The sequence below is a fragment of the Leopardus geoffroyi genome, chromosome D4, assembly GCF_018350155.1.
Source record: "Leopardus geoffroyi isolate Oge1 chromosome D4, O.geoffroyi_Oge1_pat1.0, whole genome shotgun sequence".
Classification (NCBI taxonomy): domain Eukaryota; kingdom Metazoa; phylum Chordata; class Mammalia; order Carnivora; family Felidae; genus Leopardus; species Leopardus geoffroyi.
In genome coordinates, this window is record NC_059342.1 from 84,635,185 (window position 1) to 84,660,890 (window position 25,706).

General features: G+C 38.8%; 1 protein-coding gene across 9 annotated transcripts in view; it reads right to left on the reverse strand.

Annotated features, from left to right (window-relative positions):
• MAPKAP1 (MAPK associated protein 1) overlaps positions 1–25,706 on the reverse strand; it is a 245,531-nt gene that overhangs the window by 206,891 nt on the left and 12,934 nt on the right. For 4 of the 9 annotated variants that reach the window (XM_045470125.1, XM_045470121.1, XM_045470124.1 and 1 more), the window contains exons 3-4: positions 8,230–8,557; positions 5,709–5,798 (exon numbers count right to left, since the gene is read on the reverse strand). The exons of 3 other annotated variants lie outside the window; for them this stretch is intronic. In XM_045470125.1, the coding sequence (XP_045326081.1) occupies positions 5,709–5,798; positions 8,230–8,488 (349 nt within the window). In that variant the 5' untranslated portion in view covers positions 8,489–8,557. The remainder of the gene's footprint in view (positions 1–5,708; positions 5,799–8,229; positions 8,558–25,706) is intronic. 2 more of the 9 variants (XM_045470126.1, XM_045470128.1) reach the window with 1 other exon arrangement.

The following is a 25,706-nucleotide window of genomic DNA, read 5'->3' on the forward strand; positions in this document are numbered from 1 at the left end:
GTAGTGGTATTACAATACCAGAAAACTACATTTTCTCATGTGTTAAAAAATACACAAGTATTGGGGCGCCTGGGTGGCTCAGTCGGTTAAGCGGCCGACTTCAGCTCAGGTCACGATCTCGCGGTCCGTGAGTTCGAGCCCCGCGTCGGGCTCTGGGCTGATGGCTCGGAGCCTGGAGCCTGTTTCCGATTCTGTGTCTCCCTCTCTCTCTGCCCCTCCCCCGTTCATGCTCTGTCTCTCTCTGTCTCAAAAATAAATAAAACGTTAAAAAAAAAAATACACAAGTATTTAGGTATGAAATTATGATAGTTGGAAATTGCTTGAAAATAATCTGGGGACGCCTAGGTGGCTGAGTCGGTTGAGTGTCTGACTCTTGATTTCAGCTCAGATCATGATCACAGGGTCATGGGATCCACATGTATGCTGTGCTAAGTAAGCGTGGAGCCTGCTTAAGATTCTTTCTCCCCCTCTCCTGCACTCCCGCTTGCGCGCGCTCTCTCTCTCTCAAAAAATGAATAAAAATAATCGGAGAGAGGAGGGGAGGTAAATGTATAAAAGAAGCAAGACTGGCCATATGTTGAAGCTGGGTGAAGGGTGTACAGGGGTTCATTATACCATTCTAGTCTACTCATATTGCATCACTGTACCCAGAGTAAAAACTAAGTTCTGTACAAGATCCTCCATGATCTGCTCTCTCACTACTTCTCTGAGCCCACTCTTCCCCCTTTCCCCTCTACTGTAGTCAGTAAGCATCCTTCCTTGCTATTCTTTGAATACATCAGGCACACTTCTGTTGCAGAACCTTTGCACACGCTCTCCCTCATCTTAGGACACCCATTTTCCAATACCTTCCCAACTCATTCCTTCAGAACTCTGCTCAAGCATCACCTTCCGAAGAGGCCTTCCCTGATCATCCTATATAAAATTGCAAAATCCCCTACCTAGCATTCCTTACCTTCCTTGCCAGGCTATATTTTTCGCTATGCCACTTATCCCATTCTGACAATACTAGGTTTGCTTCCTGTCTATTTCCCCCACAAGATCCATGAGGCAGGGACTTTGTCTTGTTCACTGCTGTATCTTTTAAGTCTACAAGTGCCTAGCTGCCCCTGCGTATTGTAGGAGCTCAAGAAATACTTGTTAAATGATTAACTGTGGACCAGAGAAGTAGAAAAAGTAGCTGTGGGGATAGGGAGGCGGAAGAGAGGGAGGAAGGAGCAAATGGGCACAAAGAAGTAGAAATGAGACTGGGGTTGGTAATGAGAGCCTTTCCTCCTGGTTCTAAGCCACTCATAAGACATAGTTGTACCTCCTGAGTTGCTCTACTGCAAGCTGCTTTTCAACATCACTTCTCTCTATCATTTGCAGCTGAAGAGTTCTAACCACTAGAAACAGTTGGAAGTCCCCAACAAACAGGGAACTGAAAAAACAATAGCCCAGAAATGTAATTACCATCAGTCTTACGAGAAAGCACATACTATAGCCTTCAGGAAGATGGTAATGCATATCAGAACTTCTAAGGATTCAGTGAGTGGCTGGATACAAAATGGATATATAAAAACAACAGATTTCTTCACAAGAGCAGTAAGAAAGTTACGGGGAAGAGGATGCTAATTACAAGGGCAACACAAAATGCAAAACATCTGGAAATAACCTTAATAAATGTAAAAGTGCAGGAACACCATGGAGACAAGAAGACAAAACGGTGCATTTATGTACTACTTGTATATACAAAAAAATACAAAAAAGATAAGATGTATGTTTAGAATATTTAAAATATATATACTTATATAAACAGAATCTAGAATAAATACATCAAAATGTTAACAGCAATTCCTCCAAATATGAGACTATTGGTAGCTTATTTTCATTTTCATATTTTGCTTCAGATTTCCTATAACAACATTTTCTTTTAATAAAACTTTCCTGAACGTTGGCCATCGCTGACACAGAGGAGGAAAGGAACAAGGGAACAGGGAATCCTCAACACCCGAAGCTCCAGAGCAGCTCCTTTCTGCCAACAGTACTGGAGAGAATAGGAGGCAGCAAGAAGATTACAGTCTTCGGGGTCAGACTGGCCAGGAGAATTCTGGCTTTGACATTTACTATTTGTAAGTAAGTAATGTGAAAAAGTTACTTAGCCTCCAGGGTCCAGTTTTCTCACATATAACACAGAAACAGTAATAGCTAATTTGCTGGATTTGTGTTAAGATGAAGCAAACTTAGCGGCTGGCATATTATATACCAGCGATTCCCAGTAATGGTTACTCGTAAGAATCACCCAGGGAGCTTCTGAAAAATATAGACGGACCCCAATCCCTATCTTCTGAATCAGGAATTCCACATATATGGCTAGAAATTTATGCAGAAGCCATTATAACATGCACTTTTAGATGTATTTCTGATTTTTACACAGCCACTATATCTGCAAACTGTTGTTTTAAGAAATCAGTACTAGAAGTTACATAAAGAAAACTTCAGGAATATTCATAAATAACTGATTTACACTACATTGTTTTTGAGTTACTATTTGACTTTATGTGTAAATGCCTTTGTCTTCCCATTAGACTTCAAACTTCTTGAGGACAGGAGTCGCATATTCCTCCAAGCACCTAGCATAGAGTTAAGATGCACACAGAAGGTATGAAAGAAATGTTTGTTAAATGAGTCAGTGAATAAGGGTAATAATACATTTTATAAAGAATATACCAACACCATTTTAAAACAATAAAATTAAGGGGCGCCTGGGTGGCTCAGTCAGTTAAGCGGTCGACTTGGGCTCAGGTCATGATCTCACAACTCGTGAGTTCAAGCCCCGCATCAGGCTCTGTGCTGAAGTGCAGGGCCTGGAGCCTGCTTCAAATTCCGTGTCTCCCCCTCTCTCTGCCCCCCACCCCCATCCATGCTCTGTCTCTCTCTCAAAAATAAATAAAACATTAAAAAAAAATTTTTTTTAAAACAATAAAATTTAAAATACCGAGGCTTGATTTGACACTGTTCCTGACAAAGCCATCTTCCAATAACCATCTTCACATTTATCCATACAGTTCTGGCTACAGAAATACTACAAGGATCTTAGTCTAAGGTATTCCATTTATCATGTGGTCTCAGGGCACATAAAGTATATATACAAAGTTCATAAAGAACTTCAGGGTATGGACCAGAAGGCTTCTCAGATCTCTTCCAACTCTTCAATGAAAAGGCTGCATTTCTGCTGTATTAAAGGATGGACTGGATTCAGACAGATTAACCGTGGAAGAAAAACATTCCAGGGGAGGTCATCATATTCATAATAATGATTCTTCTAGTAGGGAATAAAATAAAACAAAGATAAGAAAAACAGACGAAAGGATTTTAACAAAATGTAAACAGCAGATAAAGAATGAGGGAATGAATAAATGATTACCTAAACAAAATTCCCAATTAAGATTAAAAAGATCTGGCTGTGGCATTCCTTGCCAAAAAAAAAAAAAAAAAAAAAAAGAGTATGTGCTTGAGAAATGTGTGAAAACAGAGTAGCTGCTCAGTTTGCCAGGTAGCTGTGTAATGGACTGCTGGCTCCACTTTTCTAACACATTTCAGGACACCCAGAGTGCCAACCTGTGGTAATGGCAGAACCCACATGAACAGAGAATTCAAGACCATTCATTCTTCTGTGCATTGACAAAGTTCACTGGCCTGGCCAGAAGCAAGGTCAACATTTCAGAGAGTGGCCAGGTATATTAAGAAGGAACTTTTTCAGCAATAAGATCACAGGGTCAATTACTGAAATCTGTGAGAGACAGAAATAAGAGAGATGGAAAATGAGGGAGAGAGAAGTATACACAAATAATGAATGGTATGGCTCCAAATGAAAGCAAAAAGGAGACTATTTCTCCAGCACATTTTTTTTTTTTTAATATTTACTTGAGAGAGAGAACACGTGCATGAGCACGAGTGGGGGACGGGCAGAGAGTAAGGGAGGGAGAGAGAATCCCAAGCAGGCTTCATGCAGTCAGCACAGGGCCCGATGCAGGGCTCAAACCCACGAACCATGGGATCATGACCTGAGTTGAAGTCAGATGCTTAACTAACTGAGCCACTCAGGCGCCCCAATCCAGCACATTCTGTGAAACACTAAACAGAAGTTAAAGTGGATTAGACTTTAAGGAACGAGTGGGAAATGTATCAAAATTTATTAGATGTGTCTGATTAGTAGATGTATCAAAATTTAAGTTGAAGAATTTATTTTTCACATTGCAAAGGGGATTAATGCTGTTATATCTGAGGTACTCTATTCATCCTATTTTTTATTTGTAATTGTTTTAAGATAAGGAAGCAAAGAAAGCAAAACAGAGGGTACCTGGAAAGATGAGTTTAGATAAACTGGCTCTATACTCATTAAGAAGAAATTAACAGAAAAAGCATCAAGATATATGAAAAATTTGAAAAAAGTGAACAAGATAAACAATATAAAGGTTTTCAGTTTGATAAATACAACAGAGAGAAATTTAACTGGATCAACAGAAAAGGCCAGCCTGGAGAGATTTTTTTTTTTTTTTAAGTATTAAGAGCAAAACTAAATAGACATTCCATGAGAACTATAGAAGTCACAGAAATGAGACATAAGAAAGAAGTGAATGAGATTTCTGGTTTACACAGCTGTCACTTAGACGCAACTATTAAGAAAATCATGCCGACTGAGCACACCTGGGTTTACAACCACAGCAGGAGAGAGCGATAACCACTTTATACAGTGTGGTTTATCAGAAAGAGGTTGGCCTTTAGCTTCAGACAGTGGTATCTACAAAATACGGCTCCACGGCACTACCGCTTTCTAGCCTTGTGACGTTAGCAAGTTAAAGCTCACTGAGTCTCTGTCTCATCTGTTAACCACAGCAATATCTATATCTTTTAAGATCATTACATTGGAGGTAATGCGTGTAAAGGGCTCAGAATAGCACTAGGTAGGTGCTGATGTTAATACAATAATCATTAATATTGTTAGTTTTATAAATACTATGTAGCAATGGAGTCAGTCAACAAAAACTGGGTGGACATCTATTACATGCCAGGGTGGTTAGTAGGTGCTGGAAGAGAGAAAACAGAGTGCAGACATTACTTTGAAAGAAGAAAAAAAGAAAGTCTAGGACACACGATATAAACGTTAGAAAATATTTCAATAGCTTTTTTTTTAGGTGTTCTTGCTGAGATTGAAGATCTGAAAATATGTAATATGGCCAGCTTTTTAATACATATACCATATGAACACAGACTACAAATGCTGATAATACCCGCAACATAACGCTTGTTAAGCTAAAGGAAAAGAATCAGCATATATGCAAAAAAGATTATTACTGGGGTCACTAATGAGGCAAGAGAAAGTCAAGGTTGGAACTGCCAGGAGGAAATCTATAACCCAGAGGCCCATCCAAACCATAGATATTCCTTGGCTTTAAGAACAAGGTACTGGCATGAGAGTTTGTACAAAATGTGCCTTGCACACATCTATTCCTGTGACCCAGAATGAAGAGTGACTAAAAACACAAGACCTAAATGAACACACAGCTTCAGAGGGCAAAGGCACCCCAGTGAAAGCATTCAAAGCTCAAAACAAGAGGTATCTGCTCAGAGGATTTAAAAAGATGAATTAAAAATAAAGCTCTCATATAATAATATAAACTACATATATAAATCTCAAATTAACAATTAAAATTATTTCCATTTACCTGATTGCTTAGAATTTCTTTCTTTCCACTGAATATTTTTGCATTTGATCTGGTTTTGTCTCTCTTTTCGGAGTCGTTCTAATCTTTGAGCTTGAAAAGAAATATTATAACTATAAGTTTGTCAATGAAAGTTTACTATAAACAAAGACATAATTAACTACCTTTATATGAATAAAGATGTTTTATATTGCATATGTAGAGAAAAAGTCATAAAATTTTAAAGGTGGCACCCCTGAAAAGCAAATACCAACAAAAACATGAAAATATTCTTGATTTATAATTGAAATTAGAGGATATAAAACATTAATAGAGATCATAAAGATAGTATTAACATGGAAGAGAATAATAAAATGTGAAAACTTCTGTGATTAATATGACATTTCATTATATAAATCATTAATAACGGTCTTAAAGGAATTTTAATGCACAAATGAACTGAAGTGAATATTACATTACAGGAATAAAATTACTGTTATGAATTACTCTACCCGTTTCAAAAATTAAAGATAAATGAACTCAGACTAGACTATTAAAGTTTTAAATATAAAATCCTTTATCTAAAAATCATGAAAATTATAAAATGTCAAAGCTATATAAATTAGCATAGCTTTTCTTCAGTGGGTTGAAACAGTTTATAGGTAGTAAAATAAATGATTTGTATCTTTGTAACATTAGTCAAACCTTAAAAAGAATAATTTTTCTTATACAAAATTTTAAGATATGCTGAAAGGATTAAAAAGTAAACCCTTTGGTCACTAGGACACCCCACAATTGTAAGTATTAGCATCTAAGTGCTATCTTAAGAAATTCCAACAACAGTAACAAAAGCATCACCTAAAAATCCTACATTTGTGAGATCATATTACCACTGGCTGATCAACCTTCAAAAATCAGTGAATTGATCTCTTAAAGAAATACTGTCCAGCATATATTAACAACTGCTGCATATGGAAACCACAATGGAAAAGAAAGTCATAATTGATGCCATTTCTTGAGATCTGGCTAATCTTCAACTTCCTATCCTGGCACAATGCTAACAAAAAATAAATAAGTAAATTTCTCTTTCAAGGCAGGAAACCATACACGCCTGCCTTGGCATTGTGATAGGGAAACTACCACTGATACTAACCTTGCCAGAAATGTAAACTGTGCTGGCAAAAGCATCTGATAATGTCACTGTATCTAACCAAATTCCACTGGAGGAAAATGCATTCAATTGCAATTAATAAATGTGAAGGGTACAGCCAAAGTAATATAATCATAAAGCTCTCAATTTAGCAGCATTCTCCTACTGAAATCCATTCAACCTGTCATACAAGATATCATCTCAATAACTTGCAAGGAAGTCAGTTTCGACTAGAGAACTGAGAATCAATGGTTCTAAATTATATTCAAACCTTCACTCAAATCCTATTTTGATAAAAATTCCTTGAGATACTGGGAAATGCTATTAATTATTTTCATCATGAGAGCAAATTATTCTTTGTAGATGTCACAGAATGCTGAATTCTGAACCAAAACCTTAACATGCTTTGCACTGTATATTGTATCTTGCAGTACTCCTTTAGGTGAATTTTACATTTGGACCATGAAAATAAACATGTAAACCTTTTCAATGTTCTACCACATTTCCTGCCGTTACGTTTCCTGGGAGTTAGCAGGTCACTGCTACTGATTAGTAGGAGATTATATTTTCTGATCACCTAAATAAAAAAATCACCTCCTAGAATACCCTGTCATATTAGAACTACATTATATGTTCTAAATAATTTATCTAAGTAAAGGTCTTGGTTCATCACATTCCCTTTGAAAGGTTTCCAAAACACATAAGCTGGAACATGGCCAGTGATAAGCTTTTAAAAGATAATCACTAAATATTTATGTACCAAAGTTTAGCATTTTCAAACCACAAAGATCAAATGGTAGAGATCAACTTAAGAAAATAAAAAGAACATATCAAAAACAGGGGCACCTTTTCTAATCTCGCACTCAGTGTAGCAACTCCTATTAACAGCAGCCCGAACAAATATTCAGCTATGTACCTCCAACATCCCTTTGCCTCCCACAATCCTTCCATGGCCAAGAAATGGCTCTGGCAGCAGTACTCTGTGGCTGGTCAGCTTTCTATATTAAAGGTTCTTTATTATGTCAACCTGAAACCTGCCACTAGGTAGTCTACCCACTGGGACTAATGTTGGTCTGTGAAGATACTCAAAGTAAATCCACTTCCCTTTCTACATGAAGACTTTTTAGAAAAAGAACATCCAACCTGCCTCTCCTAGCCACCTTTTCCCTCTATTCATCTTCTACTTCCTTCTGATAACATCATTCCAGTGCCACTCTCCATTCATAGTCACGAAGACGGAGATGGTGTTTAGACTCGCTCTTACTGTAATACATGCATGTTCCTGTTAACACACAGAAATCTTCCCCATTAAAGCTATTCCAACATTATGCATTATTCTGTAAGATTGTTGACTGATTTAAAGCTCAGAAGACATGACTAAAAGGCAATGTTTACCTGTATTTGAGCGTCTTCTAATACCAAAGTCCCAACTTGAGGTAATATCGACTGACTGGGCATATACATAGCCCTGAGTCTCACCATTGCTTCCCTGAATTTCTGACCCACTGTCTCCAGGCATTGAAGGAGGATGAATCTTCTCTAGGTCAACATCATGATCAATGAGAACCATCTCACACATTCCTGTGTCATCACTGGTCACATGTGACTGTCGAATATGAGCTAGAATGATAGTTGGATTGTCCAAGAAGGCCATCCTTTCTGTGGGCCAATCTCCTTAAAAGGCTATTTTCTCCTCTTCATATTGTTTCACGTGCTCACCTCCCTAGAAACATGATGTACACAGCAATATTTAAGAATAAGGAAGAAAATGACTGAATCATTTTTCAAACAAATCAATGTGGTAAAATGCTACCTTGAAAATCAACATTTATCCCTGCACCTAGGAGCTTACAAGGATTAAGTCTAAGCTGAAAGGAAATCCTTATAAGCACTGGGAGCTACAGCTCTAGTCAATGAGATCTCCATGGTATCAGTGAGAATGGCTTCTTCTCTTGCAAAACAAATAATAGTGACTCCTTAGGCCACTCAAAACACATAATTACTGTTAACACAATAAATTTGCCTTTCTTTCTCCCTTTATTGCCATGCAGTCTTCTCATTACTTTATAAGGTCGGGGAGAACAAGTTGTATTTTCCTCACATTATGAGCTCGGGTATGAAACTGTATTTCTTTAGTTTACATTTCCCCCTCTTTGTCATAGGGTTGTGAGGTAACTAAAAGAACACAGACAATCCTTTGAGTTACTAGGAATTTTGCAAAAATGTACCACCAAAGTAGTTTTGTTCAATAAATACATTTTCCTTTCTTCTGATTTAAGGTAACATTATGCTTTTCAAATAAACTTTATCAGGGATGCCTGGGTGGCTCAGTTGGTTGAGTGTCCAACTTCAGTTCGGATCATGATCTCACAGTTCGGTTTGTGAGTTCGAGCCCTACGTTGGGCCCACTGCTGTGAGCGCGAAGCCTGCTTCGGATCCTCTGTCCCCCTGTCTGCCCCTCCTCCACTTGCGCTCATTCTCTATCAAAAAAAAATTGAAAAAAATAAAAGGTTACAGAAATAAAATAATAAAAAAATAAACTTTATTAATCGAACTTCTTTGCTACCAAAAATTAATTTCTTTTTAATTTTTTTAGTTTTTTTCTTCTTTTTTTTAATGGTTTATTTTTGGAAAAGAGAAAGAGAGAGAGCATGAGTAAGGGAGGGGCAGAGAGAGAGGGGGACAGAACAGAGGATCCAAAGCAGGCTCTATGCTGACAGCAGAGAGCCCGATGTGAGGCCTGAACTCAAGAACCATGAGATCATAACCTGAGCAGAAGTCAGACACTTAACTGACTGAGCCACCCAGGTGGCCCCCCTCAATTAATTTCTTATTTTAGAAACCTCACTCTAAGAACTGCTTCCTGAATCCTGTTGAAACTAAAATGACGTTTCTTCTGGGAACAAGATGGTACCTCCTCAATTAAATGCCAATACTCAGCAAAGAAAACATGGTAGTCTCCCCTTATCTGTGGTTTCATTTTCTGCAGTTTGTTACTTGTGGTCAAACTTGGCCCAAAAGCAGATGATCCTCCTTCTGACATACTGTCAGAGATCAATGATAGTAGCCTAACGCTATGTCACAATACCTATGTCATTCAGTGTGCTTCATACCAGCACATAGGTTTTTTCTTTGTTTGTTTTTGAGAGAGAAGGGGCGGGGGGAGGGAATTCCAGACAAGCTCCATGCTGTCAGCACGGAGCCTGGCACAGGGCTCAATCCCACAAACCCTGAGATCATGACCTGCGCCGAAATAAGAGTCTGACGCTTAACCAACTAAGCCACCCAGGCGCCCCACATCACATAGGCATTTTACCATCTGACATCACAGGAAGGTTGAGTATAGTACAATAAGGTATTTTGAGAGACAGACCACATTCACGTAACTTTTATTACAGTTTATTGTTATAATTGATCTGTTTTATTATTGCTGCTAGTCTCTTACCATGTCTAATTTGAAAATTAAATTTTATCATAGGTATGTACGGGTAGGAGAAAAAATAGTATTTACAGGGTTTGGTACTATCCATGGTTTTCGGCATCCGCTGCGGGTCTTGGAACATACCCCTGAGAATAAGGGGAGAGTACTGTAGTACAGGACACTGGTTAGGATGAGGACGCGCAGGCAGGACTGGGTTCAAATCTTAACCCTGTCACTTGCTAGCTATGTGATCCTGGTCAAAATAAACTTAACCTCTGAGCCTGTTTTCTTTTTTCATTTATAAAATGGGGATCCCAAGGATAAGAGGATATATAAGAGATAATGCAGGTAAAGTGCTCTAAAGAACACCTGACACATAATTAAATAGTAGCTATTAATAATAATAATGATTATGGTAAAAATAATCACTACTAACTTCAGCTTTCAATTCTTGTTAAAAATAATCCTAAAATATATCAACATCTCATCCTTCTTTAGTAAGTTCACAGCACGTAAAATAAATGTGTGCTTCCTTTTTGACAGAGGACTCCACAAGTCACCTGGGTCACCTTCCACCTCCTTTAAAATTATTATGAGATGCAAGGAACATGAAAGCTGGATTGAGTATGTTCCTAGAACAGTCCTAGAAGGTATTTATTTTTAGAAAGACCTCTAACACCAGATTTCTTGTCATTTCTTTCTCCTAGAAATGGAACAAAGGGGGAAATCTAGTTAATAAATCATTATAAAGACTGAGGTTTTATAAATTTTTGTCTAGTAACACATTATACTGATATCACTTGGTAGATCTTAAAAATAAAGATACTGAGATTAAGAGAAAATTTAACTGAGGAGCACCTCTAATCAAAGAATTATACTAATCTTCATTTTTTCCTTCAAATATATTCATGGAGTAGTTCTATTACACTGAGGCTACTGGGAAATGCCAAAGTAAGGTATCGCTGAATCAAAAAGTTTACACCCTAAAACAGCCCTACTGTATTTCCTAATCCTTACAAGGAGATTTCTCCAAGTGTCACATTTCTGAGTTTCAGAAATGTTAATGTCAGCCTAACATTTTAAGTGTTTTAATCAGAAAACCATTACAGAATTAAAGGGGAACACTGAAATTTCACTTGTAAAAGTAATTACGATACCACAAAGAGATGTATACAACCACGGAATGACTTATAAAGTATTTGACTATTTGTTTTGTAACAAAATCATAGCATCACAGATGGCCAAAGCTGCAAACATCCTTGTAGCCAGCACCGTGTCTCCCCTGTGGGGGTAAGGCAATGAGGCCTGAGCAGAATGGCAGGTGCTTTCAATTTCATATTGAACAATTTTCCCCTACAAAAACAAGGACTTTGGTGAGAAGCCACACATTTAACAGGCACTGACAAGTCAAAGGGCAAAGCAACGAAAGTGTACTGAAGTACCCTCAACAGAATCTTTTTTTTTTTTTTTTTAAGAAAATGGATCTACTCCATCACCTCTTATGAGGAAAAGAGTTACGGGCAAATACTTCTGAAGGCACACACCAATTCCCTAACTTTATCCTTCTGGTACAGAGGCCCCAAAATATTCCAACAGGAGCAGATATCTTCTCTATTAGTATACTACGACTTCATACAAGTTTACTTCATACTTAGTATACTGTGACTTCGTACAAGTATGATTCGCTCAACAAATATTTATTCAATACCAGTTCTGACAGGGAATTCCCACAAGTCTGCCCTGGAAAACGTGCCTTCCACATCCCATGACATGTACTTGAGGATTCAGACTGTAAGTTCCACAAGGACAGGAGTCACACCACCACATCCCTTCTGGCAATAAAGGATCTTCCACACGGAAGAAATTCAGTAACGGTTGATGTCTGACTTCCAAGGACTGTATAATTTTGTAGTAGGGATAAGTCATACGTGAGCATGTGTGGTGTGATTATACGGAAAGGAATGCCTTTTTTTCTATGAATACAGACACAAGAGCTTCTCTTCAATGTGCCCTTCAAAACTGTCACCTTGGGACACTAAGCAACCTATCCCAACGCTACTCTTCAGAACCAAAAGAACATGTTTTAAATCACTTAAGAGCAGCAAATTATCACTTGAAGGTAGATTTGATTTCTAAGACAAAGATATTCCCAACACAGATGAAAACAAGTTATTTTCTCTGATCAGTTGTGCAAAGATCAAAGATTTTTAAAACCTAATGTCGGTAGGGTTCAGAGAACTGAGCTCATGCACAGAAGGGAATGTAAACTGACAGTTTTTAGATGGTAATGTGGCAATGTCTCTCAAAGTATAATGAGTATCCTTTGGGCAACCCTACTTGTAGGATTTGCTCTTAGGAGATAACTATGCAAAAATATTTATCTCAGGATTGTTTGTTATACTGCAAATCTGAAAGTAACTTAAACATCCATCAGTGGTGATGTGCCAAGGCAAATACATACAATAGAATACTACATGGTCATTAAAAATACATGGTAGAAAATGGATAAACAAAATGCGGTATATACATACAATGGGATATTCGTCAGCCTTAAAAAGGAAGAAAATTCTGACATATTCTATAACATTGGTGAACCCTGAGGAGATCATGCTAAATGAAAAAAGTCACAAAAAGACAAATATCGTATGATTGCACTTATATGAAGTACCTAGAGTAGTCAAATTCATAGAGACAGAAAGTAGAATGGTGGATGCCAGGGGCTGGAGGGAGAAGAAAATGGAGAATATTTAAAAGGTATATATAAGTTTAGGAAGATAAAAAGTTTGAGAGATTGATGGTGGTGATGGTTGCACAACAATGTGAATATACTTAATGCCACTGAACGGTACTCTTAAAAATGGTTAAAACAGTAAATTTTATGTTATATACTATATATATTACCACAATTTTTTAAGTTTACATTTTTAAAAAATGTCCAGGAAATGTCACATTAAACAAAAGTAAGTTTTCTTCTTGCTGTTTAATTACAGCCTTCTCAAAGCTTTTTTTTTTTTTTTAAGTTTATTTAAGTAATCTCTACACCCAATAGGGCACTCGAACTCACAACCCTGAAATCATGAGCTGCATGCTCTACTGACTGAGCCAGCCAGGTGCCCCAGATTTCTCAAAGCTTTTAAACTACTAATGTATATTGTGAACTTCTAAAAGTGGGGAATCTAGAAACGCAATATATCCCAAATCTCAAACTTATCTGATCCCTAAACATGTCTTCATCTAGGAACACTAACGCATACCAATGTATAAGAGATTCACAAAACATGGTTCAGAAATGCTACTCTAAATGTTCACAAACGCTGTTTCTTTGGGCCTTGAATGCCGTCCCTGGATATTACCAATTCTTGATTGAGATACCTGGTCCTTTTTATATATCTTTGGGCCATTAGATAAACAATTTCAGGCTCCAGGAGATCTGCTCCAAGATGTCCTACTTTTCTAAGATTCTCCCACTTTTTACTCCAGGTTCCTCAAAGCACAAGAGATTTTACTAAAACGAAAGCAATAGAGACATCCACACAGAGTGGGAGGACATGAGATGACCCATAATGACAGCCATGTTTAACGTACTGGGTAGGTCTCTCTTTATACTTACTTCATTTGTTCAACAAATACTTATTAAGTTCCTACTATGTGCTAAATATTGTTCTAGGTACACTTTGGATGCTATTACCACTTTACATAACCATTTGTGTTCATTAATGACCATGCAACCTGCCTGTGTTAACTTTGAACATGCCCTAAACAGGGAAGTAAAATTTTAGTAGGTTTTAATGGATATCAAGTCTTAATACAAGTCTATTTTTAAAAACAATTTTGGGGGCACCTGGGTGGCTCAGTCGGTTGAGCAACTGACTTTGTCTCAGGTCATGATCTCCGGATTTGTGAGTTCAAGCCCCACATCCAGCTCGCTGCTGTCAGCCTGTCAGCACAGTCTGCTTCGGATCCTCTGTTTCCTTCTCTCTGCCCCTCCCCCACTTGTGCTCTCCCAAAGATAAATAAATATTTTTAAAAATTAAAATAAAATAACTTTTTTTTAATGTTTGTTTATTTTTGAGAGAGGGAGAGACAGAGTACGAGAAGGGGAGGGCAGAGAGAGAGGGAGACATAGAATCTGAAATAGGCTCCAGGCTCTGAGCTGTCTGCACGGAGCCCAACATGGGGCTCAAACCCACAGAGCACGAGATCATGACCTGAGTCAAAGTCAGACGCTTAACGACTGAGGCACACAGGCGCCCCCGATCAAGTATATTTTTTTTAATTTTTAAAAAATGTTTATTTATTTATTTTTTTTTTTTTTAATTTTTTTTTCAATGTTTATTTATTTTTGGGACAGAGAGAGACAGAGCATGAACGGGGGAAGGGCAGAGAGAGAGGGAGACACAGAATCGGAAACAGGCTCCAGGCACTGAGCCATCAGCCCAGAGCCCGACGCGGGGCTCGAACTCACGGACCGCGAGATCGTGACCTGGCTGAAGTCGGACGCTTAACCGACTGCGCCACCCAGGCGCCCCATAAAATGTTTATTTATTTTTGAGAGAGAGAGGCAGAGCATGAGTTGGGGAGGGGCAGAAAGAGAAGGAGACACAGAATTCAAAACAGGCTTCAGGCTCTGAGCTGTCAACCCAGAGCCCAAATACAAGTCTATTTTTCATAATAACTTTATACACACTCTCCAAATTTTCTTTGCAATGGCTTATAGAAAAACATAAGATACAACACAGTAAAAAAGTAGATGAGAAAAGTGGCAGAGGATAAGCAACTCTGGATGAATGTTGTAAGATCTTGTACATTTGCCACAGGAAGACTGCAGAATCCCAGAAGCAAAAAGCAATCATAGTAACTAAACTTAACTTAAAGCTACCTTTTTAGGTGGATTAATTCATATAATTCTAAAAATAATTCTATGAGATAGTATTTCTGTCTCCATTTTATAGATGAAAAAACTGAGGCACATCAAAAACCTGCCCAAAGCCAAGATAGTTAATAATTCTGAGAATCTTAAGCATTATACAGCCTCTCAAAACAAAAATGAACAAAGCATTACAACAGTCATAATAAACAAGATTTTAAAAAATCCTGTTGTTGAGTTATTTGGGATCTGGGGCCTTACAAAAATTTCTCCCAAGGGTCTTTGTGGAAGATGTAATACAGTAAATGCGTTATGCAGAATAGACATTTAGCCTCCCCTCCACTCGTGCAACTATGATTTATGCAACAGTAGTGCATATAATGGTTGTTCAAAAATAAATAAAAAAAAAAATCACAAAATTTTACACAAGAAAGGAACTTCAAAGATCATTTACTTGTTGACCTGAAACCACAGAGGAAAGGTTTACTTTAAATTCCCAGTTAGATGTAAGTATCTTCTTAAAATCCCTAGAGATTTATGCAACTTCAGCTATAAGCAAAGTCCATACCTGAAATATTCTACTTCTTTAAATAACCCCAGCACAAGCAAATGAGCCCCCTCTATACTTCTTTACTCCCTAAGGACCTGACATAGGTCTTGAACGTGACTTAAATCGCTCAAGTCCAGCCAATGATTTAAAGGATTCCCTTTCCTGGACTTTCAAAACACTCTGTACACCCACTTCCCTCTGCCAAACAGACTTCAAGCCCCCTCACCTGCAATCTGTGAAAACTTGTCTGAATAAGCAACAGCCTGAGGCTTCTCCAAGGTCTGCAAACTCCCAATCAAAAATTACTGCTGCCCCATCAATGTGTCATATAAATGTTGGCATGTTAATTGTGTATTTATAAGATTGTTAATGGTTAGTTAATTTACCTCCCACACTATTATTGTACTTGAAATGATTTAACGTCTGCTGAGGGAGTTAACAACATGTAACAGCAGATGTGAGATTTTTTTTTTTTTTTTTACCTTTCCTCACTGTACCCCGACTTCATGCTATTAGAATTAACTTCAAGTTAAACCTGATTCCTATACAGGACTCCTTAAGAGTGTTACAGAAGCACTCACATTTACTTTGCACAAGAAACGATCACAATTTAGGAAAACAAGCCTTTTTATCATTATAAAGTCTTTCATTTATAAAAACCAACAGATCCTGTGTTTTACTAAGATTTCAACATCCTCTGATCCAGTTAAACTTCAGAGTTCATACCTCCTGAAATTTGAAAATTATTGAAATGACCATTAAAATAAAATGCACTTTATTGCTTTAAAATCTCTTTTTCTAACTCTCTAATTTAACTCTAAATTAAACCTTCATTTATTTTTTAGACCAGCAAAAATTAAGCTTTTTGTTCCTTTAGAGAATTAAAATCTCCACGTAAATATGCCTAATTTCATTAAACAGTAAATGGTGAGACTCTGTATCTGGAGAGTTTAATTTTTTCTTTCATAAAAGTACTTGCTAGACTCAAAACAACCAAAAAGAAATGCTTGTATCTTCTTTTAAATAATATGGGATTCATTCACAAAACATCATTGAGAGCTAGGCACTGGGAATACTACAAAAAATTGTACGAACACTGGCCTGCACCTTCCAGAGCCTTACAAACTTTGGCAGATGAGCTACCTCGTGTACATACATTAAAGTAATATAAGGTAACACATACTAACCACCAAATAAAACACTAAGACAATATGTTTTTCAAGAGACAAGAAAGTTACAGAAGGCTTCAGGAAGGAAGAAAGTCGCATCTAGGGATGACCAGGCTTTCATTAGGCAGAAACAGAAGAAGAGTAATTGATGACGTTTACTGAGAGCTCTTATTATCAGCTGTACTTTCATGTATATTTCATCCTTACAACCACCCCAAGAGGTAAGTATTAATATCATCCCCACTTTATAGATCAAAAACATTAAGGCTTATGGGAACTAAACAACTTGTACAAGATGGGTTTTTAAAAGGCCAGTCAATGCAGTTCCTCCCATCAAGAGGAGGAGTCTATTTCCCCACCCCTGAATCTAGGCTCAGGCTGTGATTTGCTTTGACCAACAGAATGTAATGGAAGGAATGTCTGAACCTCAGCCCCAAGAGACCTTGCAAACTTCTGCTATCACCTTCTTTGGAACACATGTGAATCAATGAAAGAAGCTTGGGAAAAATTAATTAATTTCAAAAAAAGAAAAAGCGGCTTGGGATAAAAGACCATGTGGACAAGCTCAGCTGTCCGTGATTCCAGTTATCCTGCTGAGGTCTGATACGTGACTGAGGCCATCTGGGACCAGCCAGACCCCCACCAACCTACCAGGAGACCAGGTTTTCTCTCCTGTAAAATGTCTCCTTTGGAACAAGAAACCCTGGCCCTTGATTTTTCTTGGGCCACTAACCTCTACCTGAAATGTCTCTGAATCTTACCATCTGCCACATCCAGTTAAAGGATGGTAGTGCACAGTAAACTTGTCCACGGACACACCCGAAGGGGAGAGGAAAGTGGCCATAAATCAAGGTATTAGAGAACCTTGGGGGAGCCACCTAAAGCAACAGGCTATAAGAAACTTACTTTTAGAATTTATTCATATTCTGCATTCTATCCTATAATATACTGCACCTGTATTAACAGGAAAAAGTTTTACCTTTGAATATATCACTAAAACTGATAGTCCAGGAATATATGCCATGCTTACTTTGTGGCTTCCAATATTCCCTGGCACATACTGGAATTCTCATAAACCCAGTTTGGACAGCAAGGCCTAGTGGAGAAACAGACTCTGCTATAAGAAATGTCTGATTTTGTGAAGATAAAATGGCATTTTATCAATGGGCCACTCAAGGAAGGGCTGAATTTTGCTCAATAGAGGTTTCCTATGACAAGTATGAAGAACAACTGTAGGGGCACCTGGCTGGCTCAGTCAGAAGAACATGCAGCTCTTAATCTCAGTGGGGGCACCTGGGTGGCTCAGTTGGTTAGGCGTCAGACTTCACCTCAGGTCACGGTTTCGTGGTTCATGAGTTTGAGCCCTGCGTCTGGCTCTGTGCTGACAGCTCGGAGCCTGGAGTCTGCTTCAGATTCTGTGTCTCCTGTCTACGGTCATACCACCCTAAACACGCCCAATCGCATCTCATCCCAGAAGCTAAACAGGGTCGGGCCCGGTTAGTACTTGGATGGGACATTCTGTGTCTCCCTCTCTCTCTGCCTCTCCCTCATCACGCTCTATCTCTTCCTCTCTCAAAAATAAACAGAAAAGAAAAAAAGGAATCTCAGGTTTGTTATGTTCAAGCCCCAAAGAGATTACTTAAAATGAGACCTTAAAAAAAAAAGAACTGTAATTATTAATAACACCAAACTATATATAAAGTTCCAAGCACAAGTTAGACTAAAATCCGGATTTTTATGCGGCCATTATAAAGCAATCAGTATTTTTGAAGTGTTTTGAAATAATGCTTAATAGCTAGTAATAGATGTGAAACTTCAGAAAATCTAACCACCCCACCACCCCCAAAACTCCAAACATGCCAACAGCCAGAAATGGCTGTTACAATAAATCTGCCAGTTTGGTGCAATGCAGCCCTAAATTATTTTTCCGTTGGGGGTTGTCTCTCTGACATAACTAGATTTGATTGACACTTGTGGCAATAAACAAATAATTTCAGATTTCACTTTAATATTTCAGGTAAAAGTGTTTATAGTTTTACCTAGAGTGAAGAAATGAATAATGCCAGAGAAACAAGACTGCTTCCCAGTGTGAAATTTCTGAAATATTTCACTATAGGAGCTGAAACCATAAATAGCACTCAACTGCCCACCAAATACTCATTCACTGATTACATTCATCTGACAGGTATCTATAAAGCACTTGCTATGTGCCAGGCACCAGAGATATAATGCTAAGAAAAAGATTTGGTCCCTGCCTTCCAAGAAGCTGAAAGTGTGTATGGTAGTCAGAATTCAAAGATGACTCCAGAAATTCTTGTCTCTTGATATCCATGCAATTGTGTCACACCCACTCCTGGAGTGTGGATAAAACCTAACCAACAGAGTATAGCAAAAGTGTTGGGGCTGGTGTGGCAGCAGGGGCCGGGGAGGGGGGGGCGGTGTGGAGGGTAAGTTACACCCTGATTACTGTTATATAAGACTCCATCATAGGCAACTGAAGAGAGGTATCTTCCTGCTGACCTCAAAGAAGCAAACAGCCAAGTTATGGAACAACATATGGCAAGGATCTGAGAATAACCTGCAGGCACTGAGAGTGGCCCAGCCAACGGGTAGCAAGAAATGAGGACTTTAGTCATACAGCCACAAGGAAATGAATTCTACCTGAAAGAGCCTGGAAAGCAATCTTTCCCTCATCAAACCTCCAGATGTCATCCCTTTGAGACCCTCAGCAGAAAACCCAAATGAAGCTGTAACTCCTGACCCGCTGAGAGACAATAAATTTGTATTGTTTTAAGCCACTAAGTTTGTGTTAATTTGTTAAGCAGCAATAGAAATGAAAATAGCGCAGCAAAACAGCCTAGACACCTCTGCCTTGATATACAACCCAGTTTTACTCACCTGCCCCTTCTCCCCAGCAGACAACACCCAGAACTTTCTGAACATGGTTCAGCCTTTGGTAATGATAATCCCCTTGAGATGTGCCCCTATCCACTACAAACCTTATTCTTCAAAGTGGAACTCAAGAATCCCATCCTGTGAACTCATCTCCAATTTGCAGGGTCCAAAATTTTTAAAAGCACTTTATGTCTACCTTCAATATAGTCAGTTATATGAATATCATGTATAAGGAACTGATTTCAAACTTTTTGATCCAATTCTAGAATCTGAAATGTGGTTACTGTATAGAGGTATAAATCTCTCCCCCTGCCCAATCATTTGTAAAGTTGCTAAAGGTAGGAATACCTAGACCCCAACAGTAATGCAGTGGTTCTAATGTGATGGTTCTCCATTGGAAGGTGATTTTGTTCCCCAGGGGACATTTGGCAATGTCTGGAGACATTTCTGGTTGTCACACTAGGGGTGGGTGCTGTTAGCATGTAGTGGATAAATGCCACAGATGCTGCTAAACATCCTGCAATGCACAGACAGTACCCACAACAAAGAATTATACCTCCCCAAAAGGTCAGTGTCAATGATGCCAAGGTTGAGAAACTCCGCTGTGATATGCTGTGTGAAGCCACTAAATGTGTGGTAATTTCCAACCCCCTCGGAACAGTTTCATTTATACTGAGACTAAACTATACAACTTTCCCGCTAACATCTCTGCTCAAATCTTCGAAGGTACTGAACAAGCTCAACGCCCAGCATCTGTTTACTGAAATTTTAACATGCCCTAAGGAAAATCAAAGCCTAAATTGCTACAGTAAAGACAAGTTGCATTCCATCATCAAACTTGATCTGACGCTTATCCACCCTTCTTCATCTGGCTACCTCCTACTAATTCCTCAAAATCCAGGTCAATGGTCAATTCTTCCAGGAAACCTCCCCAGTGAATCCCACACAGCAGGTTAGCTGCTCCCTTCTGTGTGGCCCCACTGTGCTGCACTTTGTCACCAGTTCCACCAAATAATTTACCCAGCACGGTGCCTGCTGGTAGCAAGTACCATGCGTTTGTTGAATTTATTCATACGACAAATACTTATGGAAGCCTACTACGTGCCAGGCACTATTCTAGAATGCAAATAGTACAGCAGAAAACAAAGCAGAAAGTCCCACCCTCACTGAGTACACATTCTAGTGGGGGAGACAAGCAAAACAAAAGAGTAAATTATATGCTAAATTAGAAGAGCTATGGTAGGGACACCTGCCTGGGTGGCTCAGTCGGTTGAGTGTCCGACTTCGGCTCAGGTCATGATCTCACGGTGTGTGAGTTCGAGCCCCACGTTGGGCTCTGTGCTGACAGCTCGGAGCCTGGAGCCTGCTTCGGATTCTGTGTCTCCCTCTCTCTCTCTGCCCCTCCCCCACTTACACTCTGTCTCTGTCTCAAAAATAAACATTAAAAAGCAAAAAAAAAAAAAAAAAAAAGTGCTATGGTAAGACAGCACAGGCAAGAGAGAAGGGCATGCCAGGTGGTGGAGCCACAGCTGCAATTATAAATAGTCAAGGAACGCCTCACTGAGAATCTGACATTTGAGTTAATATTTGAAGGAGGTGAGAGAACAAGCCAGGTAAACGTCTGAAGGGAAGTTTAGGGGAGTGTGCCTCGCACGTTCAAGAAGTAGCAAGGAGTCCAGCAAGGAAGCAAGTAGTAGAGGACGAGGTCTGGAAGAGAGGAGCAAACGTGTAGAGTGCAGGCCATTCTAAAGATTCTTCCTTGGGGCACCTGGGTGGCACAGTCGGTTAAGCGTCCGACTTCAGCCAGGTCACGATCTCGCGGTCCGTGAGTTCGAGCCCCGCGTCGGGCTCTGGGCTGACGGCTCAGAGCCTGGAGCCTGTTTCCGATTCTGTGTCTCCCTCTCTCTCTGCCCCTCCCCCGTTCATCCTCTGTCTCTCTCTGTCCCAAAAATAAATAAACGTTGAAAAAAAAAAATTAAAAAAAAAAAAAAAAAAGATTCTTCCTTTACACCAAGTAAAGCAGAAAATCACAAGGGGATTGCGAGCAGAGCAGTTGATATGATCTAACTCATATTTTAAAAGGATCTCCCTGGGGGCACCTGGGTGGCTCGGTCGGTTAAGCGTCCAACTCTCAGTTTCTTCTGCTCAGGTCATGGTCTTGCAGTTTGTGAGTTCGAGTCCCACATCGGGCTCTGTGCTGACAATGCGGAGTCTGCTTGGGATTCTCTCTGCCCCTCCCTCTCCCTCTCTCTCTCTCAAAATAAATAGATAAACTTTAAAAAAAAAAAAAAGGATCTCTCTCTGGACATAGCAGCCAGAGAGAGCCTTAAAAGAAAAAAAAAAAAAGACTGAATGAATGAATAACTAATCACACTATTTTTTTTAATATATAATTATCTATTTATATGTTGGTTTTCTCTTCTAAACTCTCAGCTCCTTAAGGACACTGTCTTATTCATCACTGTGCTGCCAGATTCTAGTAGAATGTGGCTGGCATCCAGTAAGAACTCCACGCAGAATGAATAGATGAACAAATCCATCTTTCTTGTTCCCAAAGGGGTGCACCATGATTTTTCCCCCAAAAAAGACCCCTTATCCATGGTGCTGGTTCAAGTAGATAAGTTACCCACTACAGTCTAAGATTTATTTTCCTTTCATTGTCTCCTTGATGTCTGAAGTTTGCTTAAACAAATAGAAGAATTCAAGACAGTTATGCTTCCACTTGCCTGGCCCCCTGGTTAACCACATCATCATTTAAGGGAAGCAACACAGTTTACTGCCAGCACCACTCAGGAAACCTGAATTCCAATTCCCTAATAACCAGGGACCTAATTACATGGCTTCGGACAAGTCACTTCTTTAAGCCTCTTTAAAACTGTTTTACATTATCAGTCCATTGTTACATCTGTCATGTAGGGAGTTTGCACTATGAAAAGGGCCTTTCAGCTCTCAAATTCTATTCCTGTCACGTCTGAGGAGGAGAAGGATATGGCTGGAGTTTACCCCAGAGTCCAACTAAAAAGTTTTGTGTTTTTGCTTCAGAGGAAAAAAGAATTCTATTGCAATTTTCACTTATAACATTGTGCCATGGTTCAGACTCTAGGAAAAGTACAAGGAATTCCTTTTTGGCAAAGATTTTAATAGTATCAACATTTTGGCAGCAAACCCACTACAAAGGTAAACCATGCTGACTGAGTTGAATGGGCATTATCACCACCTGTTTTTTTAATGCTATGATGTATAGAATCCAGTTCCTAGAACGCTAAGTGTTACAGTAAACACATCTAGAACTCCAGGTCATTGTCTGTAGCCTGCCTAGGGAATAACAATGGGATGACTTCAAGTGAGTAAGGTATCTCTGACTCTGTTCCCTGAACAGTGAACTATCCATAATGTATGTCCTTATCCACTTCATAGGGATACTTACAAAAAAGAATACTTAAAAAAGAAGTAAATCCAAGATGCAATATGATTGACTTTTCCTGTTCTAGTTGCATCATTCTGGAAGTAAAGTTAGCTCTCAACTATCAAATTCATTCAACTCCTAATGAATGAAGGACAGCAATGAGATAATCTAAACTAGCAGATAATCCCCAAACTATTTTTATGTGACTTTGAAAGGTGCTTTGTACCTTCATTTGAATGGAGCTTTCATAACCTCAGTACGCGATAACTGCTATTATTGTTACTAACAAAACTGCACTGCCAGCTATTTTTCCAACCTTCTAGTCTGCCTTTTTTTTTTTTTTTTTTTTCTTTTTAAACCATCACTGCATGGATCAAAATGAGGATAGGGCATCAGGATTGGCTTCATTCTGCCTATAATGTTTTAGATAGGTTAAAAGTGTTTCACAAAATACAACTTAAGTAGAATCATTCTCTGGGTTCCAGAAGGTTTATTTATTTATTTAGCAAGTATTCACATCACTTACTAAACTGTGAGGTGGATTATGTTATTATTTATATTTTACACACCAGTAAACTAAGGCACAGACTTGCCCAAGGTCACAAAACTAGTAAAAGGGGGAGCCAGGATAAATTACGCAACCTGGCTCCAGAATTCCTGCTCCAAACAATCATTACATGCTGCCTTGAATTTCCAGTGTAAGTCCATTTCATCACACTCTTCTTAACCCTCTTCTCTCACTAATCGAGATATGGTATAAGCAGACTTACCTGTTCATTCAACAAGCATGAATACTTAGCACATGCTGGCAGTTAGGAGTATAAAGTAGTTAATTAAGCCTTATTGCCAATCCCCAAGCCTTATTGCCTATAAGCAAGGGAGTCAAGCAAAGGAGATAAGTACATAAATGGTCACAATAAAGAGTGAGAGCAGTGCCAGGGGATTCTATAACAAAGTATTATGGAAACACAAAAGAAAAATATCTAAATGAAACTAGATATTCAGACAAGGCTTCACAGAGATGACTAAGATCAAGATAATGGAAGTAATCACCTCCAACTTAGTCACCTTAAGAATAGCGGAGGGGGAAAAAAGCTGGTAATTAAAATAACCTATAATGCTGCCTCCTTAATCAAAACTGTTTAAAATAAAATTTGCTCCAGATCTGTCCTATGGACTACAGATTAACATCAGGCCATGCTCGGGTTATTAGAGAAGCAGGAAAAGGATAACTAACTTTTGAGGTGGAAGAAATGGAGGGAATCAGGTAGGTTGACAAACGGTGGGTAGGAGAGACCAAGAGCAAGCAATCAAGCATCATACTGCCTGGGTTCAAATATGAACTCAGCCACTCACTCACTGGGGCACATAGGGAAAGTAACAAGTTTAGTGCCTGTTTCTGCATCTGTAAACAGGAATATTTTGGTGCCTATCTCATAGGATTGTTGTGAGGATTTGATGAATTCATATGTTATGTGCATAGAACAGTGTCTGGCCCACAGTAAGCATTATACAAACATCTACTATTATTGTTACTGCAATTATTCCCTGTTCTAAGATGAATCTTCAAAGATGAGAAGTTGGATGGTTGGAAGAAGGGTCAAAGAGACAAACTCATCTCTTCCAAGTAGGAGAGACAGCATGAGAAAAGGCACGAAAACAAGAAACAGCAGAACATGTATTTAGTAATTAACACTACATGGAATTCAAAGTTGCTGAGTTTCAGAGAGTTTGTTCTGGCATAGAAGATTAATCTGACCAACAAGACACAAGATTAATTATGAAGCTGTGTCTATGGCTCAGGGAGAGATGATGAAATCTGAAGTAAGGCAGTGAAAGGTCTAAACATTTTTTAACTAGATAAAAAATATTTAGAAGATGAAATTAGTAGAACTTGGTGACTGAACGAATGTGGAGGGTTAAGGAGAAGGGGAAACTCTATGGCCTGCATACAGTGCCAACAAAATGAAACTGTAAACTCAAAAGGAGGAACAGCTTAACAGGTAGGGGGGAAATAAGGAATTATGTTTCAAACACAATGAACTTGAGATGTCTATGGATTACCCAAATAGATATTCATCATGATGTAAACCTGACAGCCCAAATGAGGTCTGAGTGAATTTGGGAGACTACAACATGTGACAAAGAATATGCAAATGAAACCCAGGAGAAAGACCTGAGCAAATTCGGAAGACATCAACATATAAATGACAGATGAAGCCATGGATGTGAATGAACTTAATCAAGAAAAGTATGTAAGGAAAGAAGAGCAATAACTTAGGAATAAAGTCCAAGGAATAGCTCTAGCTGTAGTTAAAGGATGGGCCAAGAAAAAGAAACCCTAGACGCTGTGAAAACCAAGTCAATCTTTGCCTAGATTCTAAAGTTAGGATCCATGCTTTGGAAATTCACAAATTCCTAGGCAGTTACTTTTTTCACTGGCTTTTCCCTTTCTGCCCCCCATTCCCTAGTAACAAGTTCCAAACACTGGATTGGGAAGTCCTTGAGAGGAAAAGACTAAAAGCCTTATTTGGCTTCCTGTCACTAATACTCTATTATAAGGC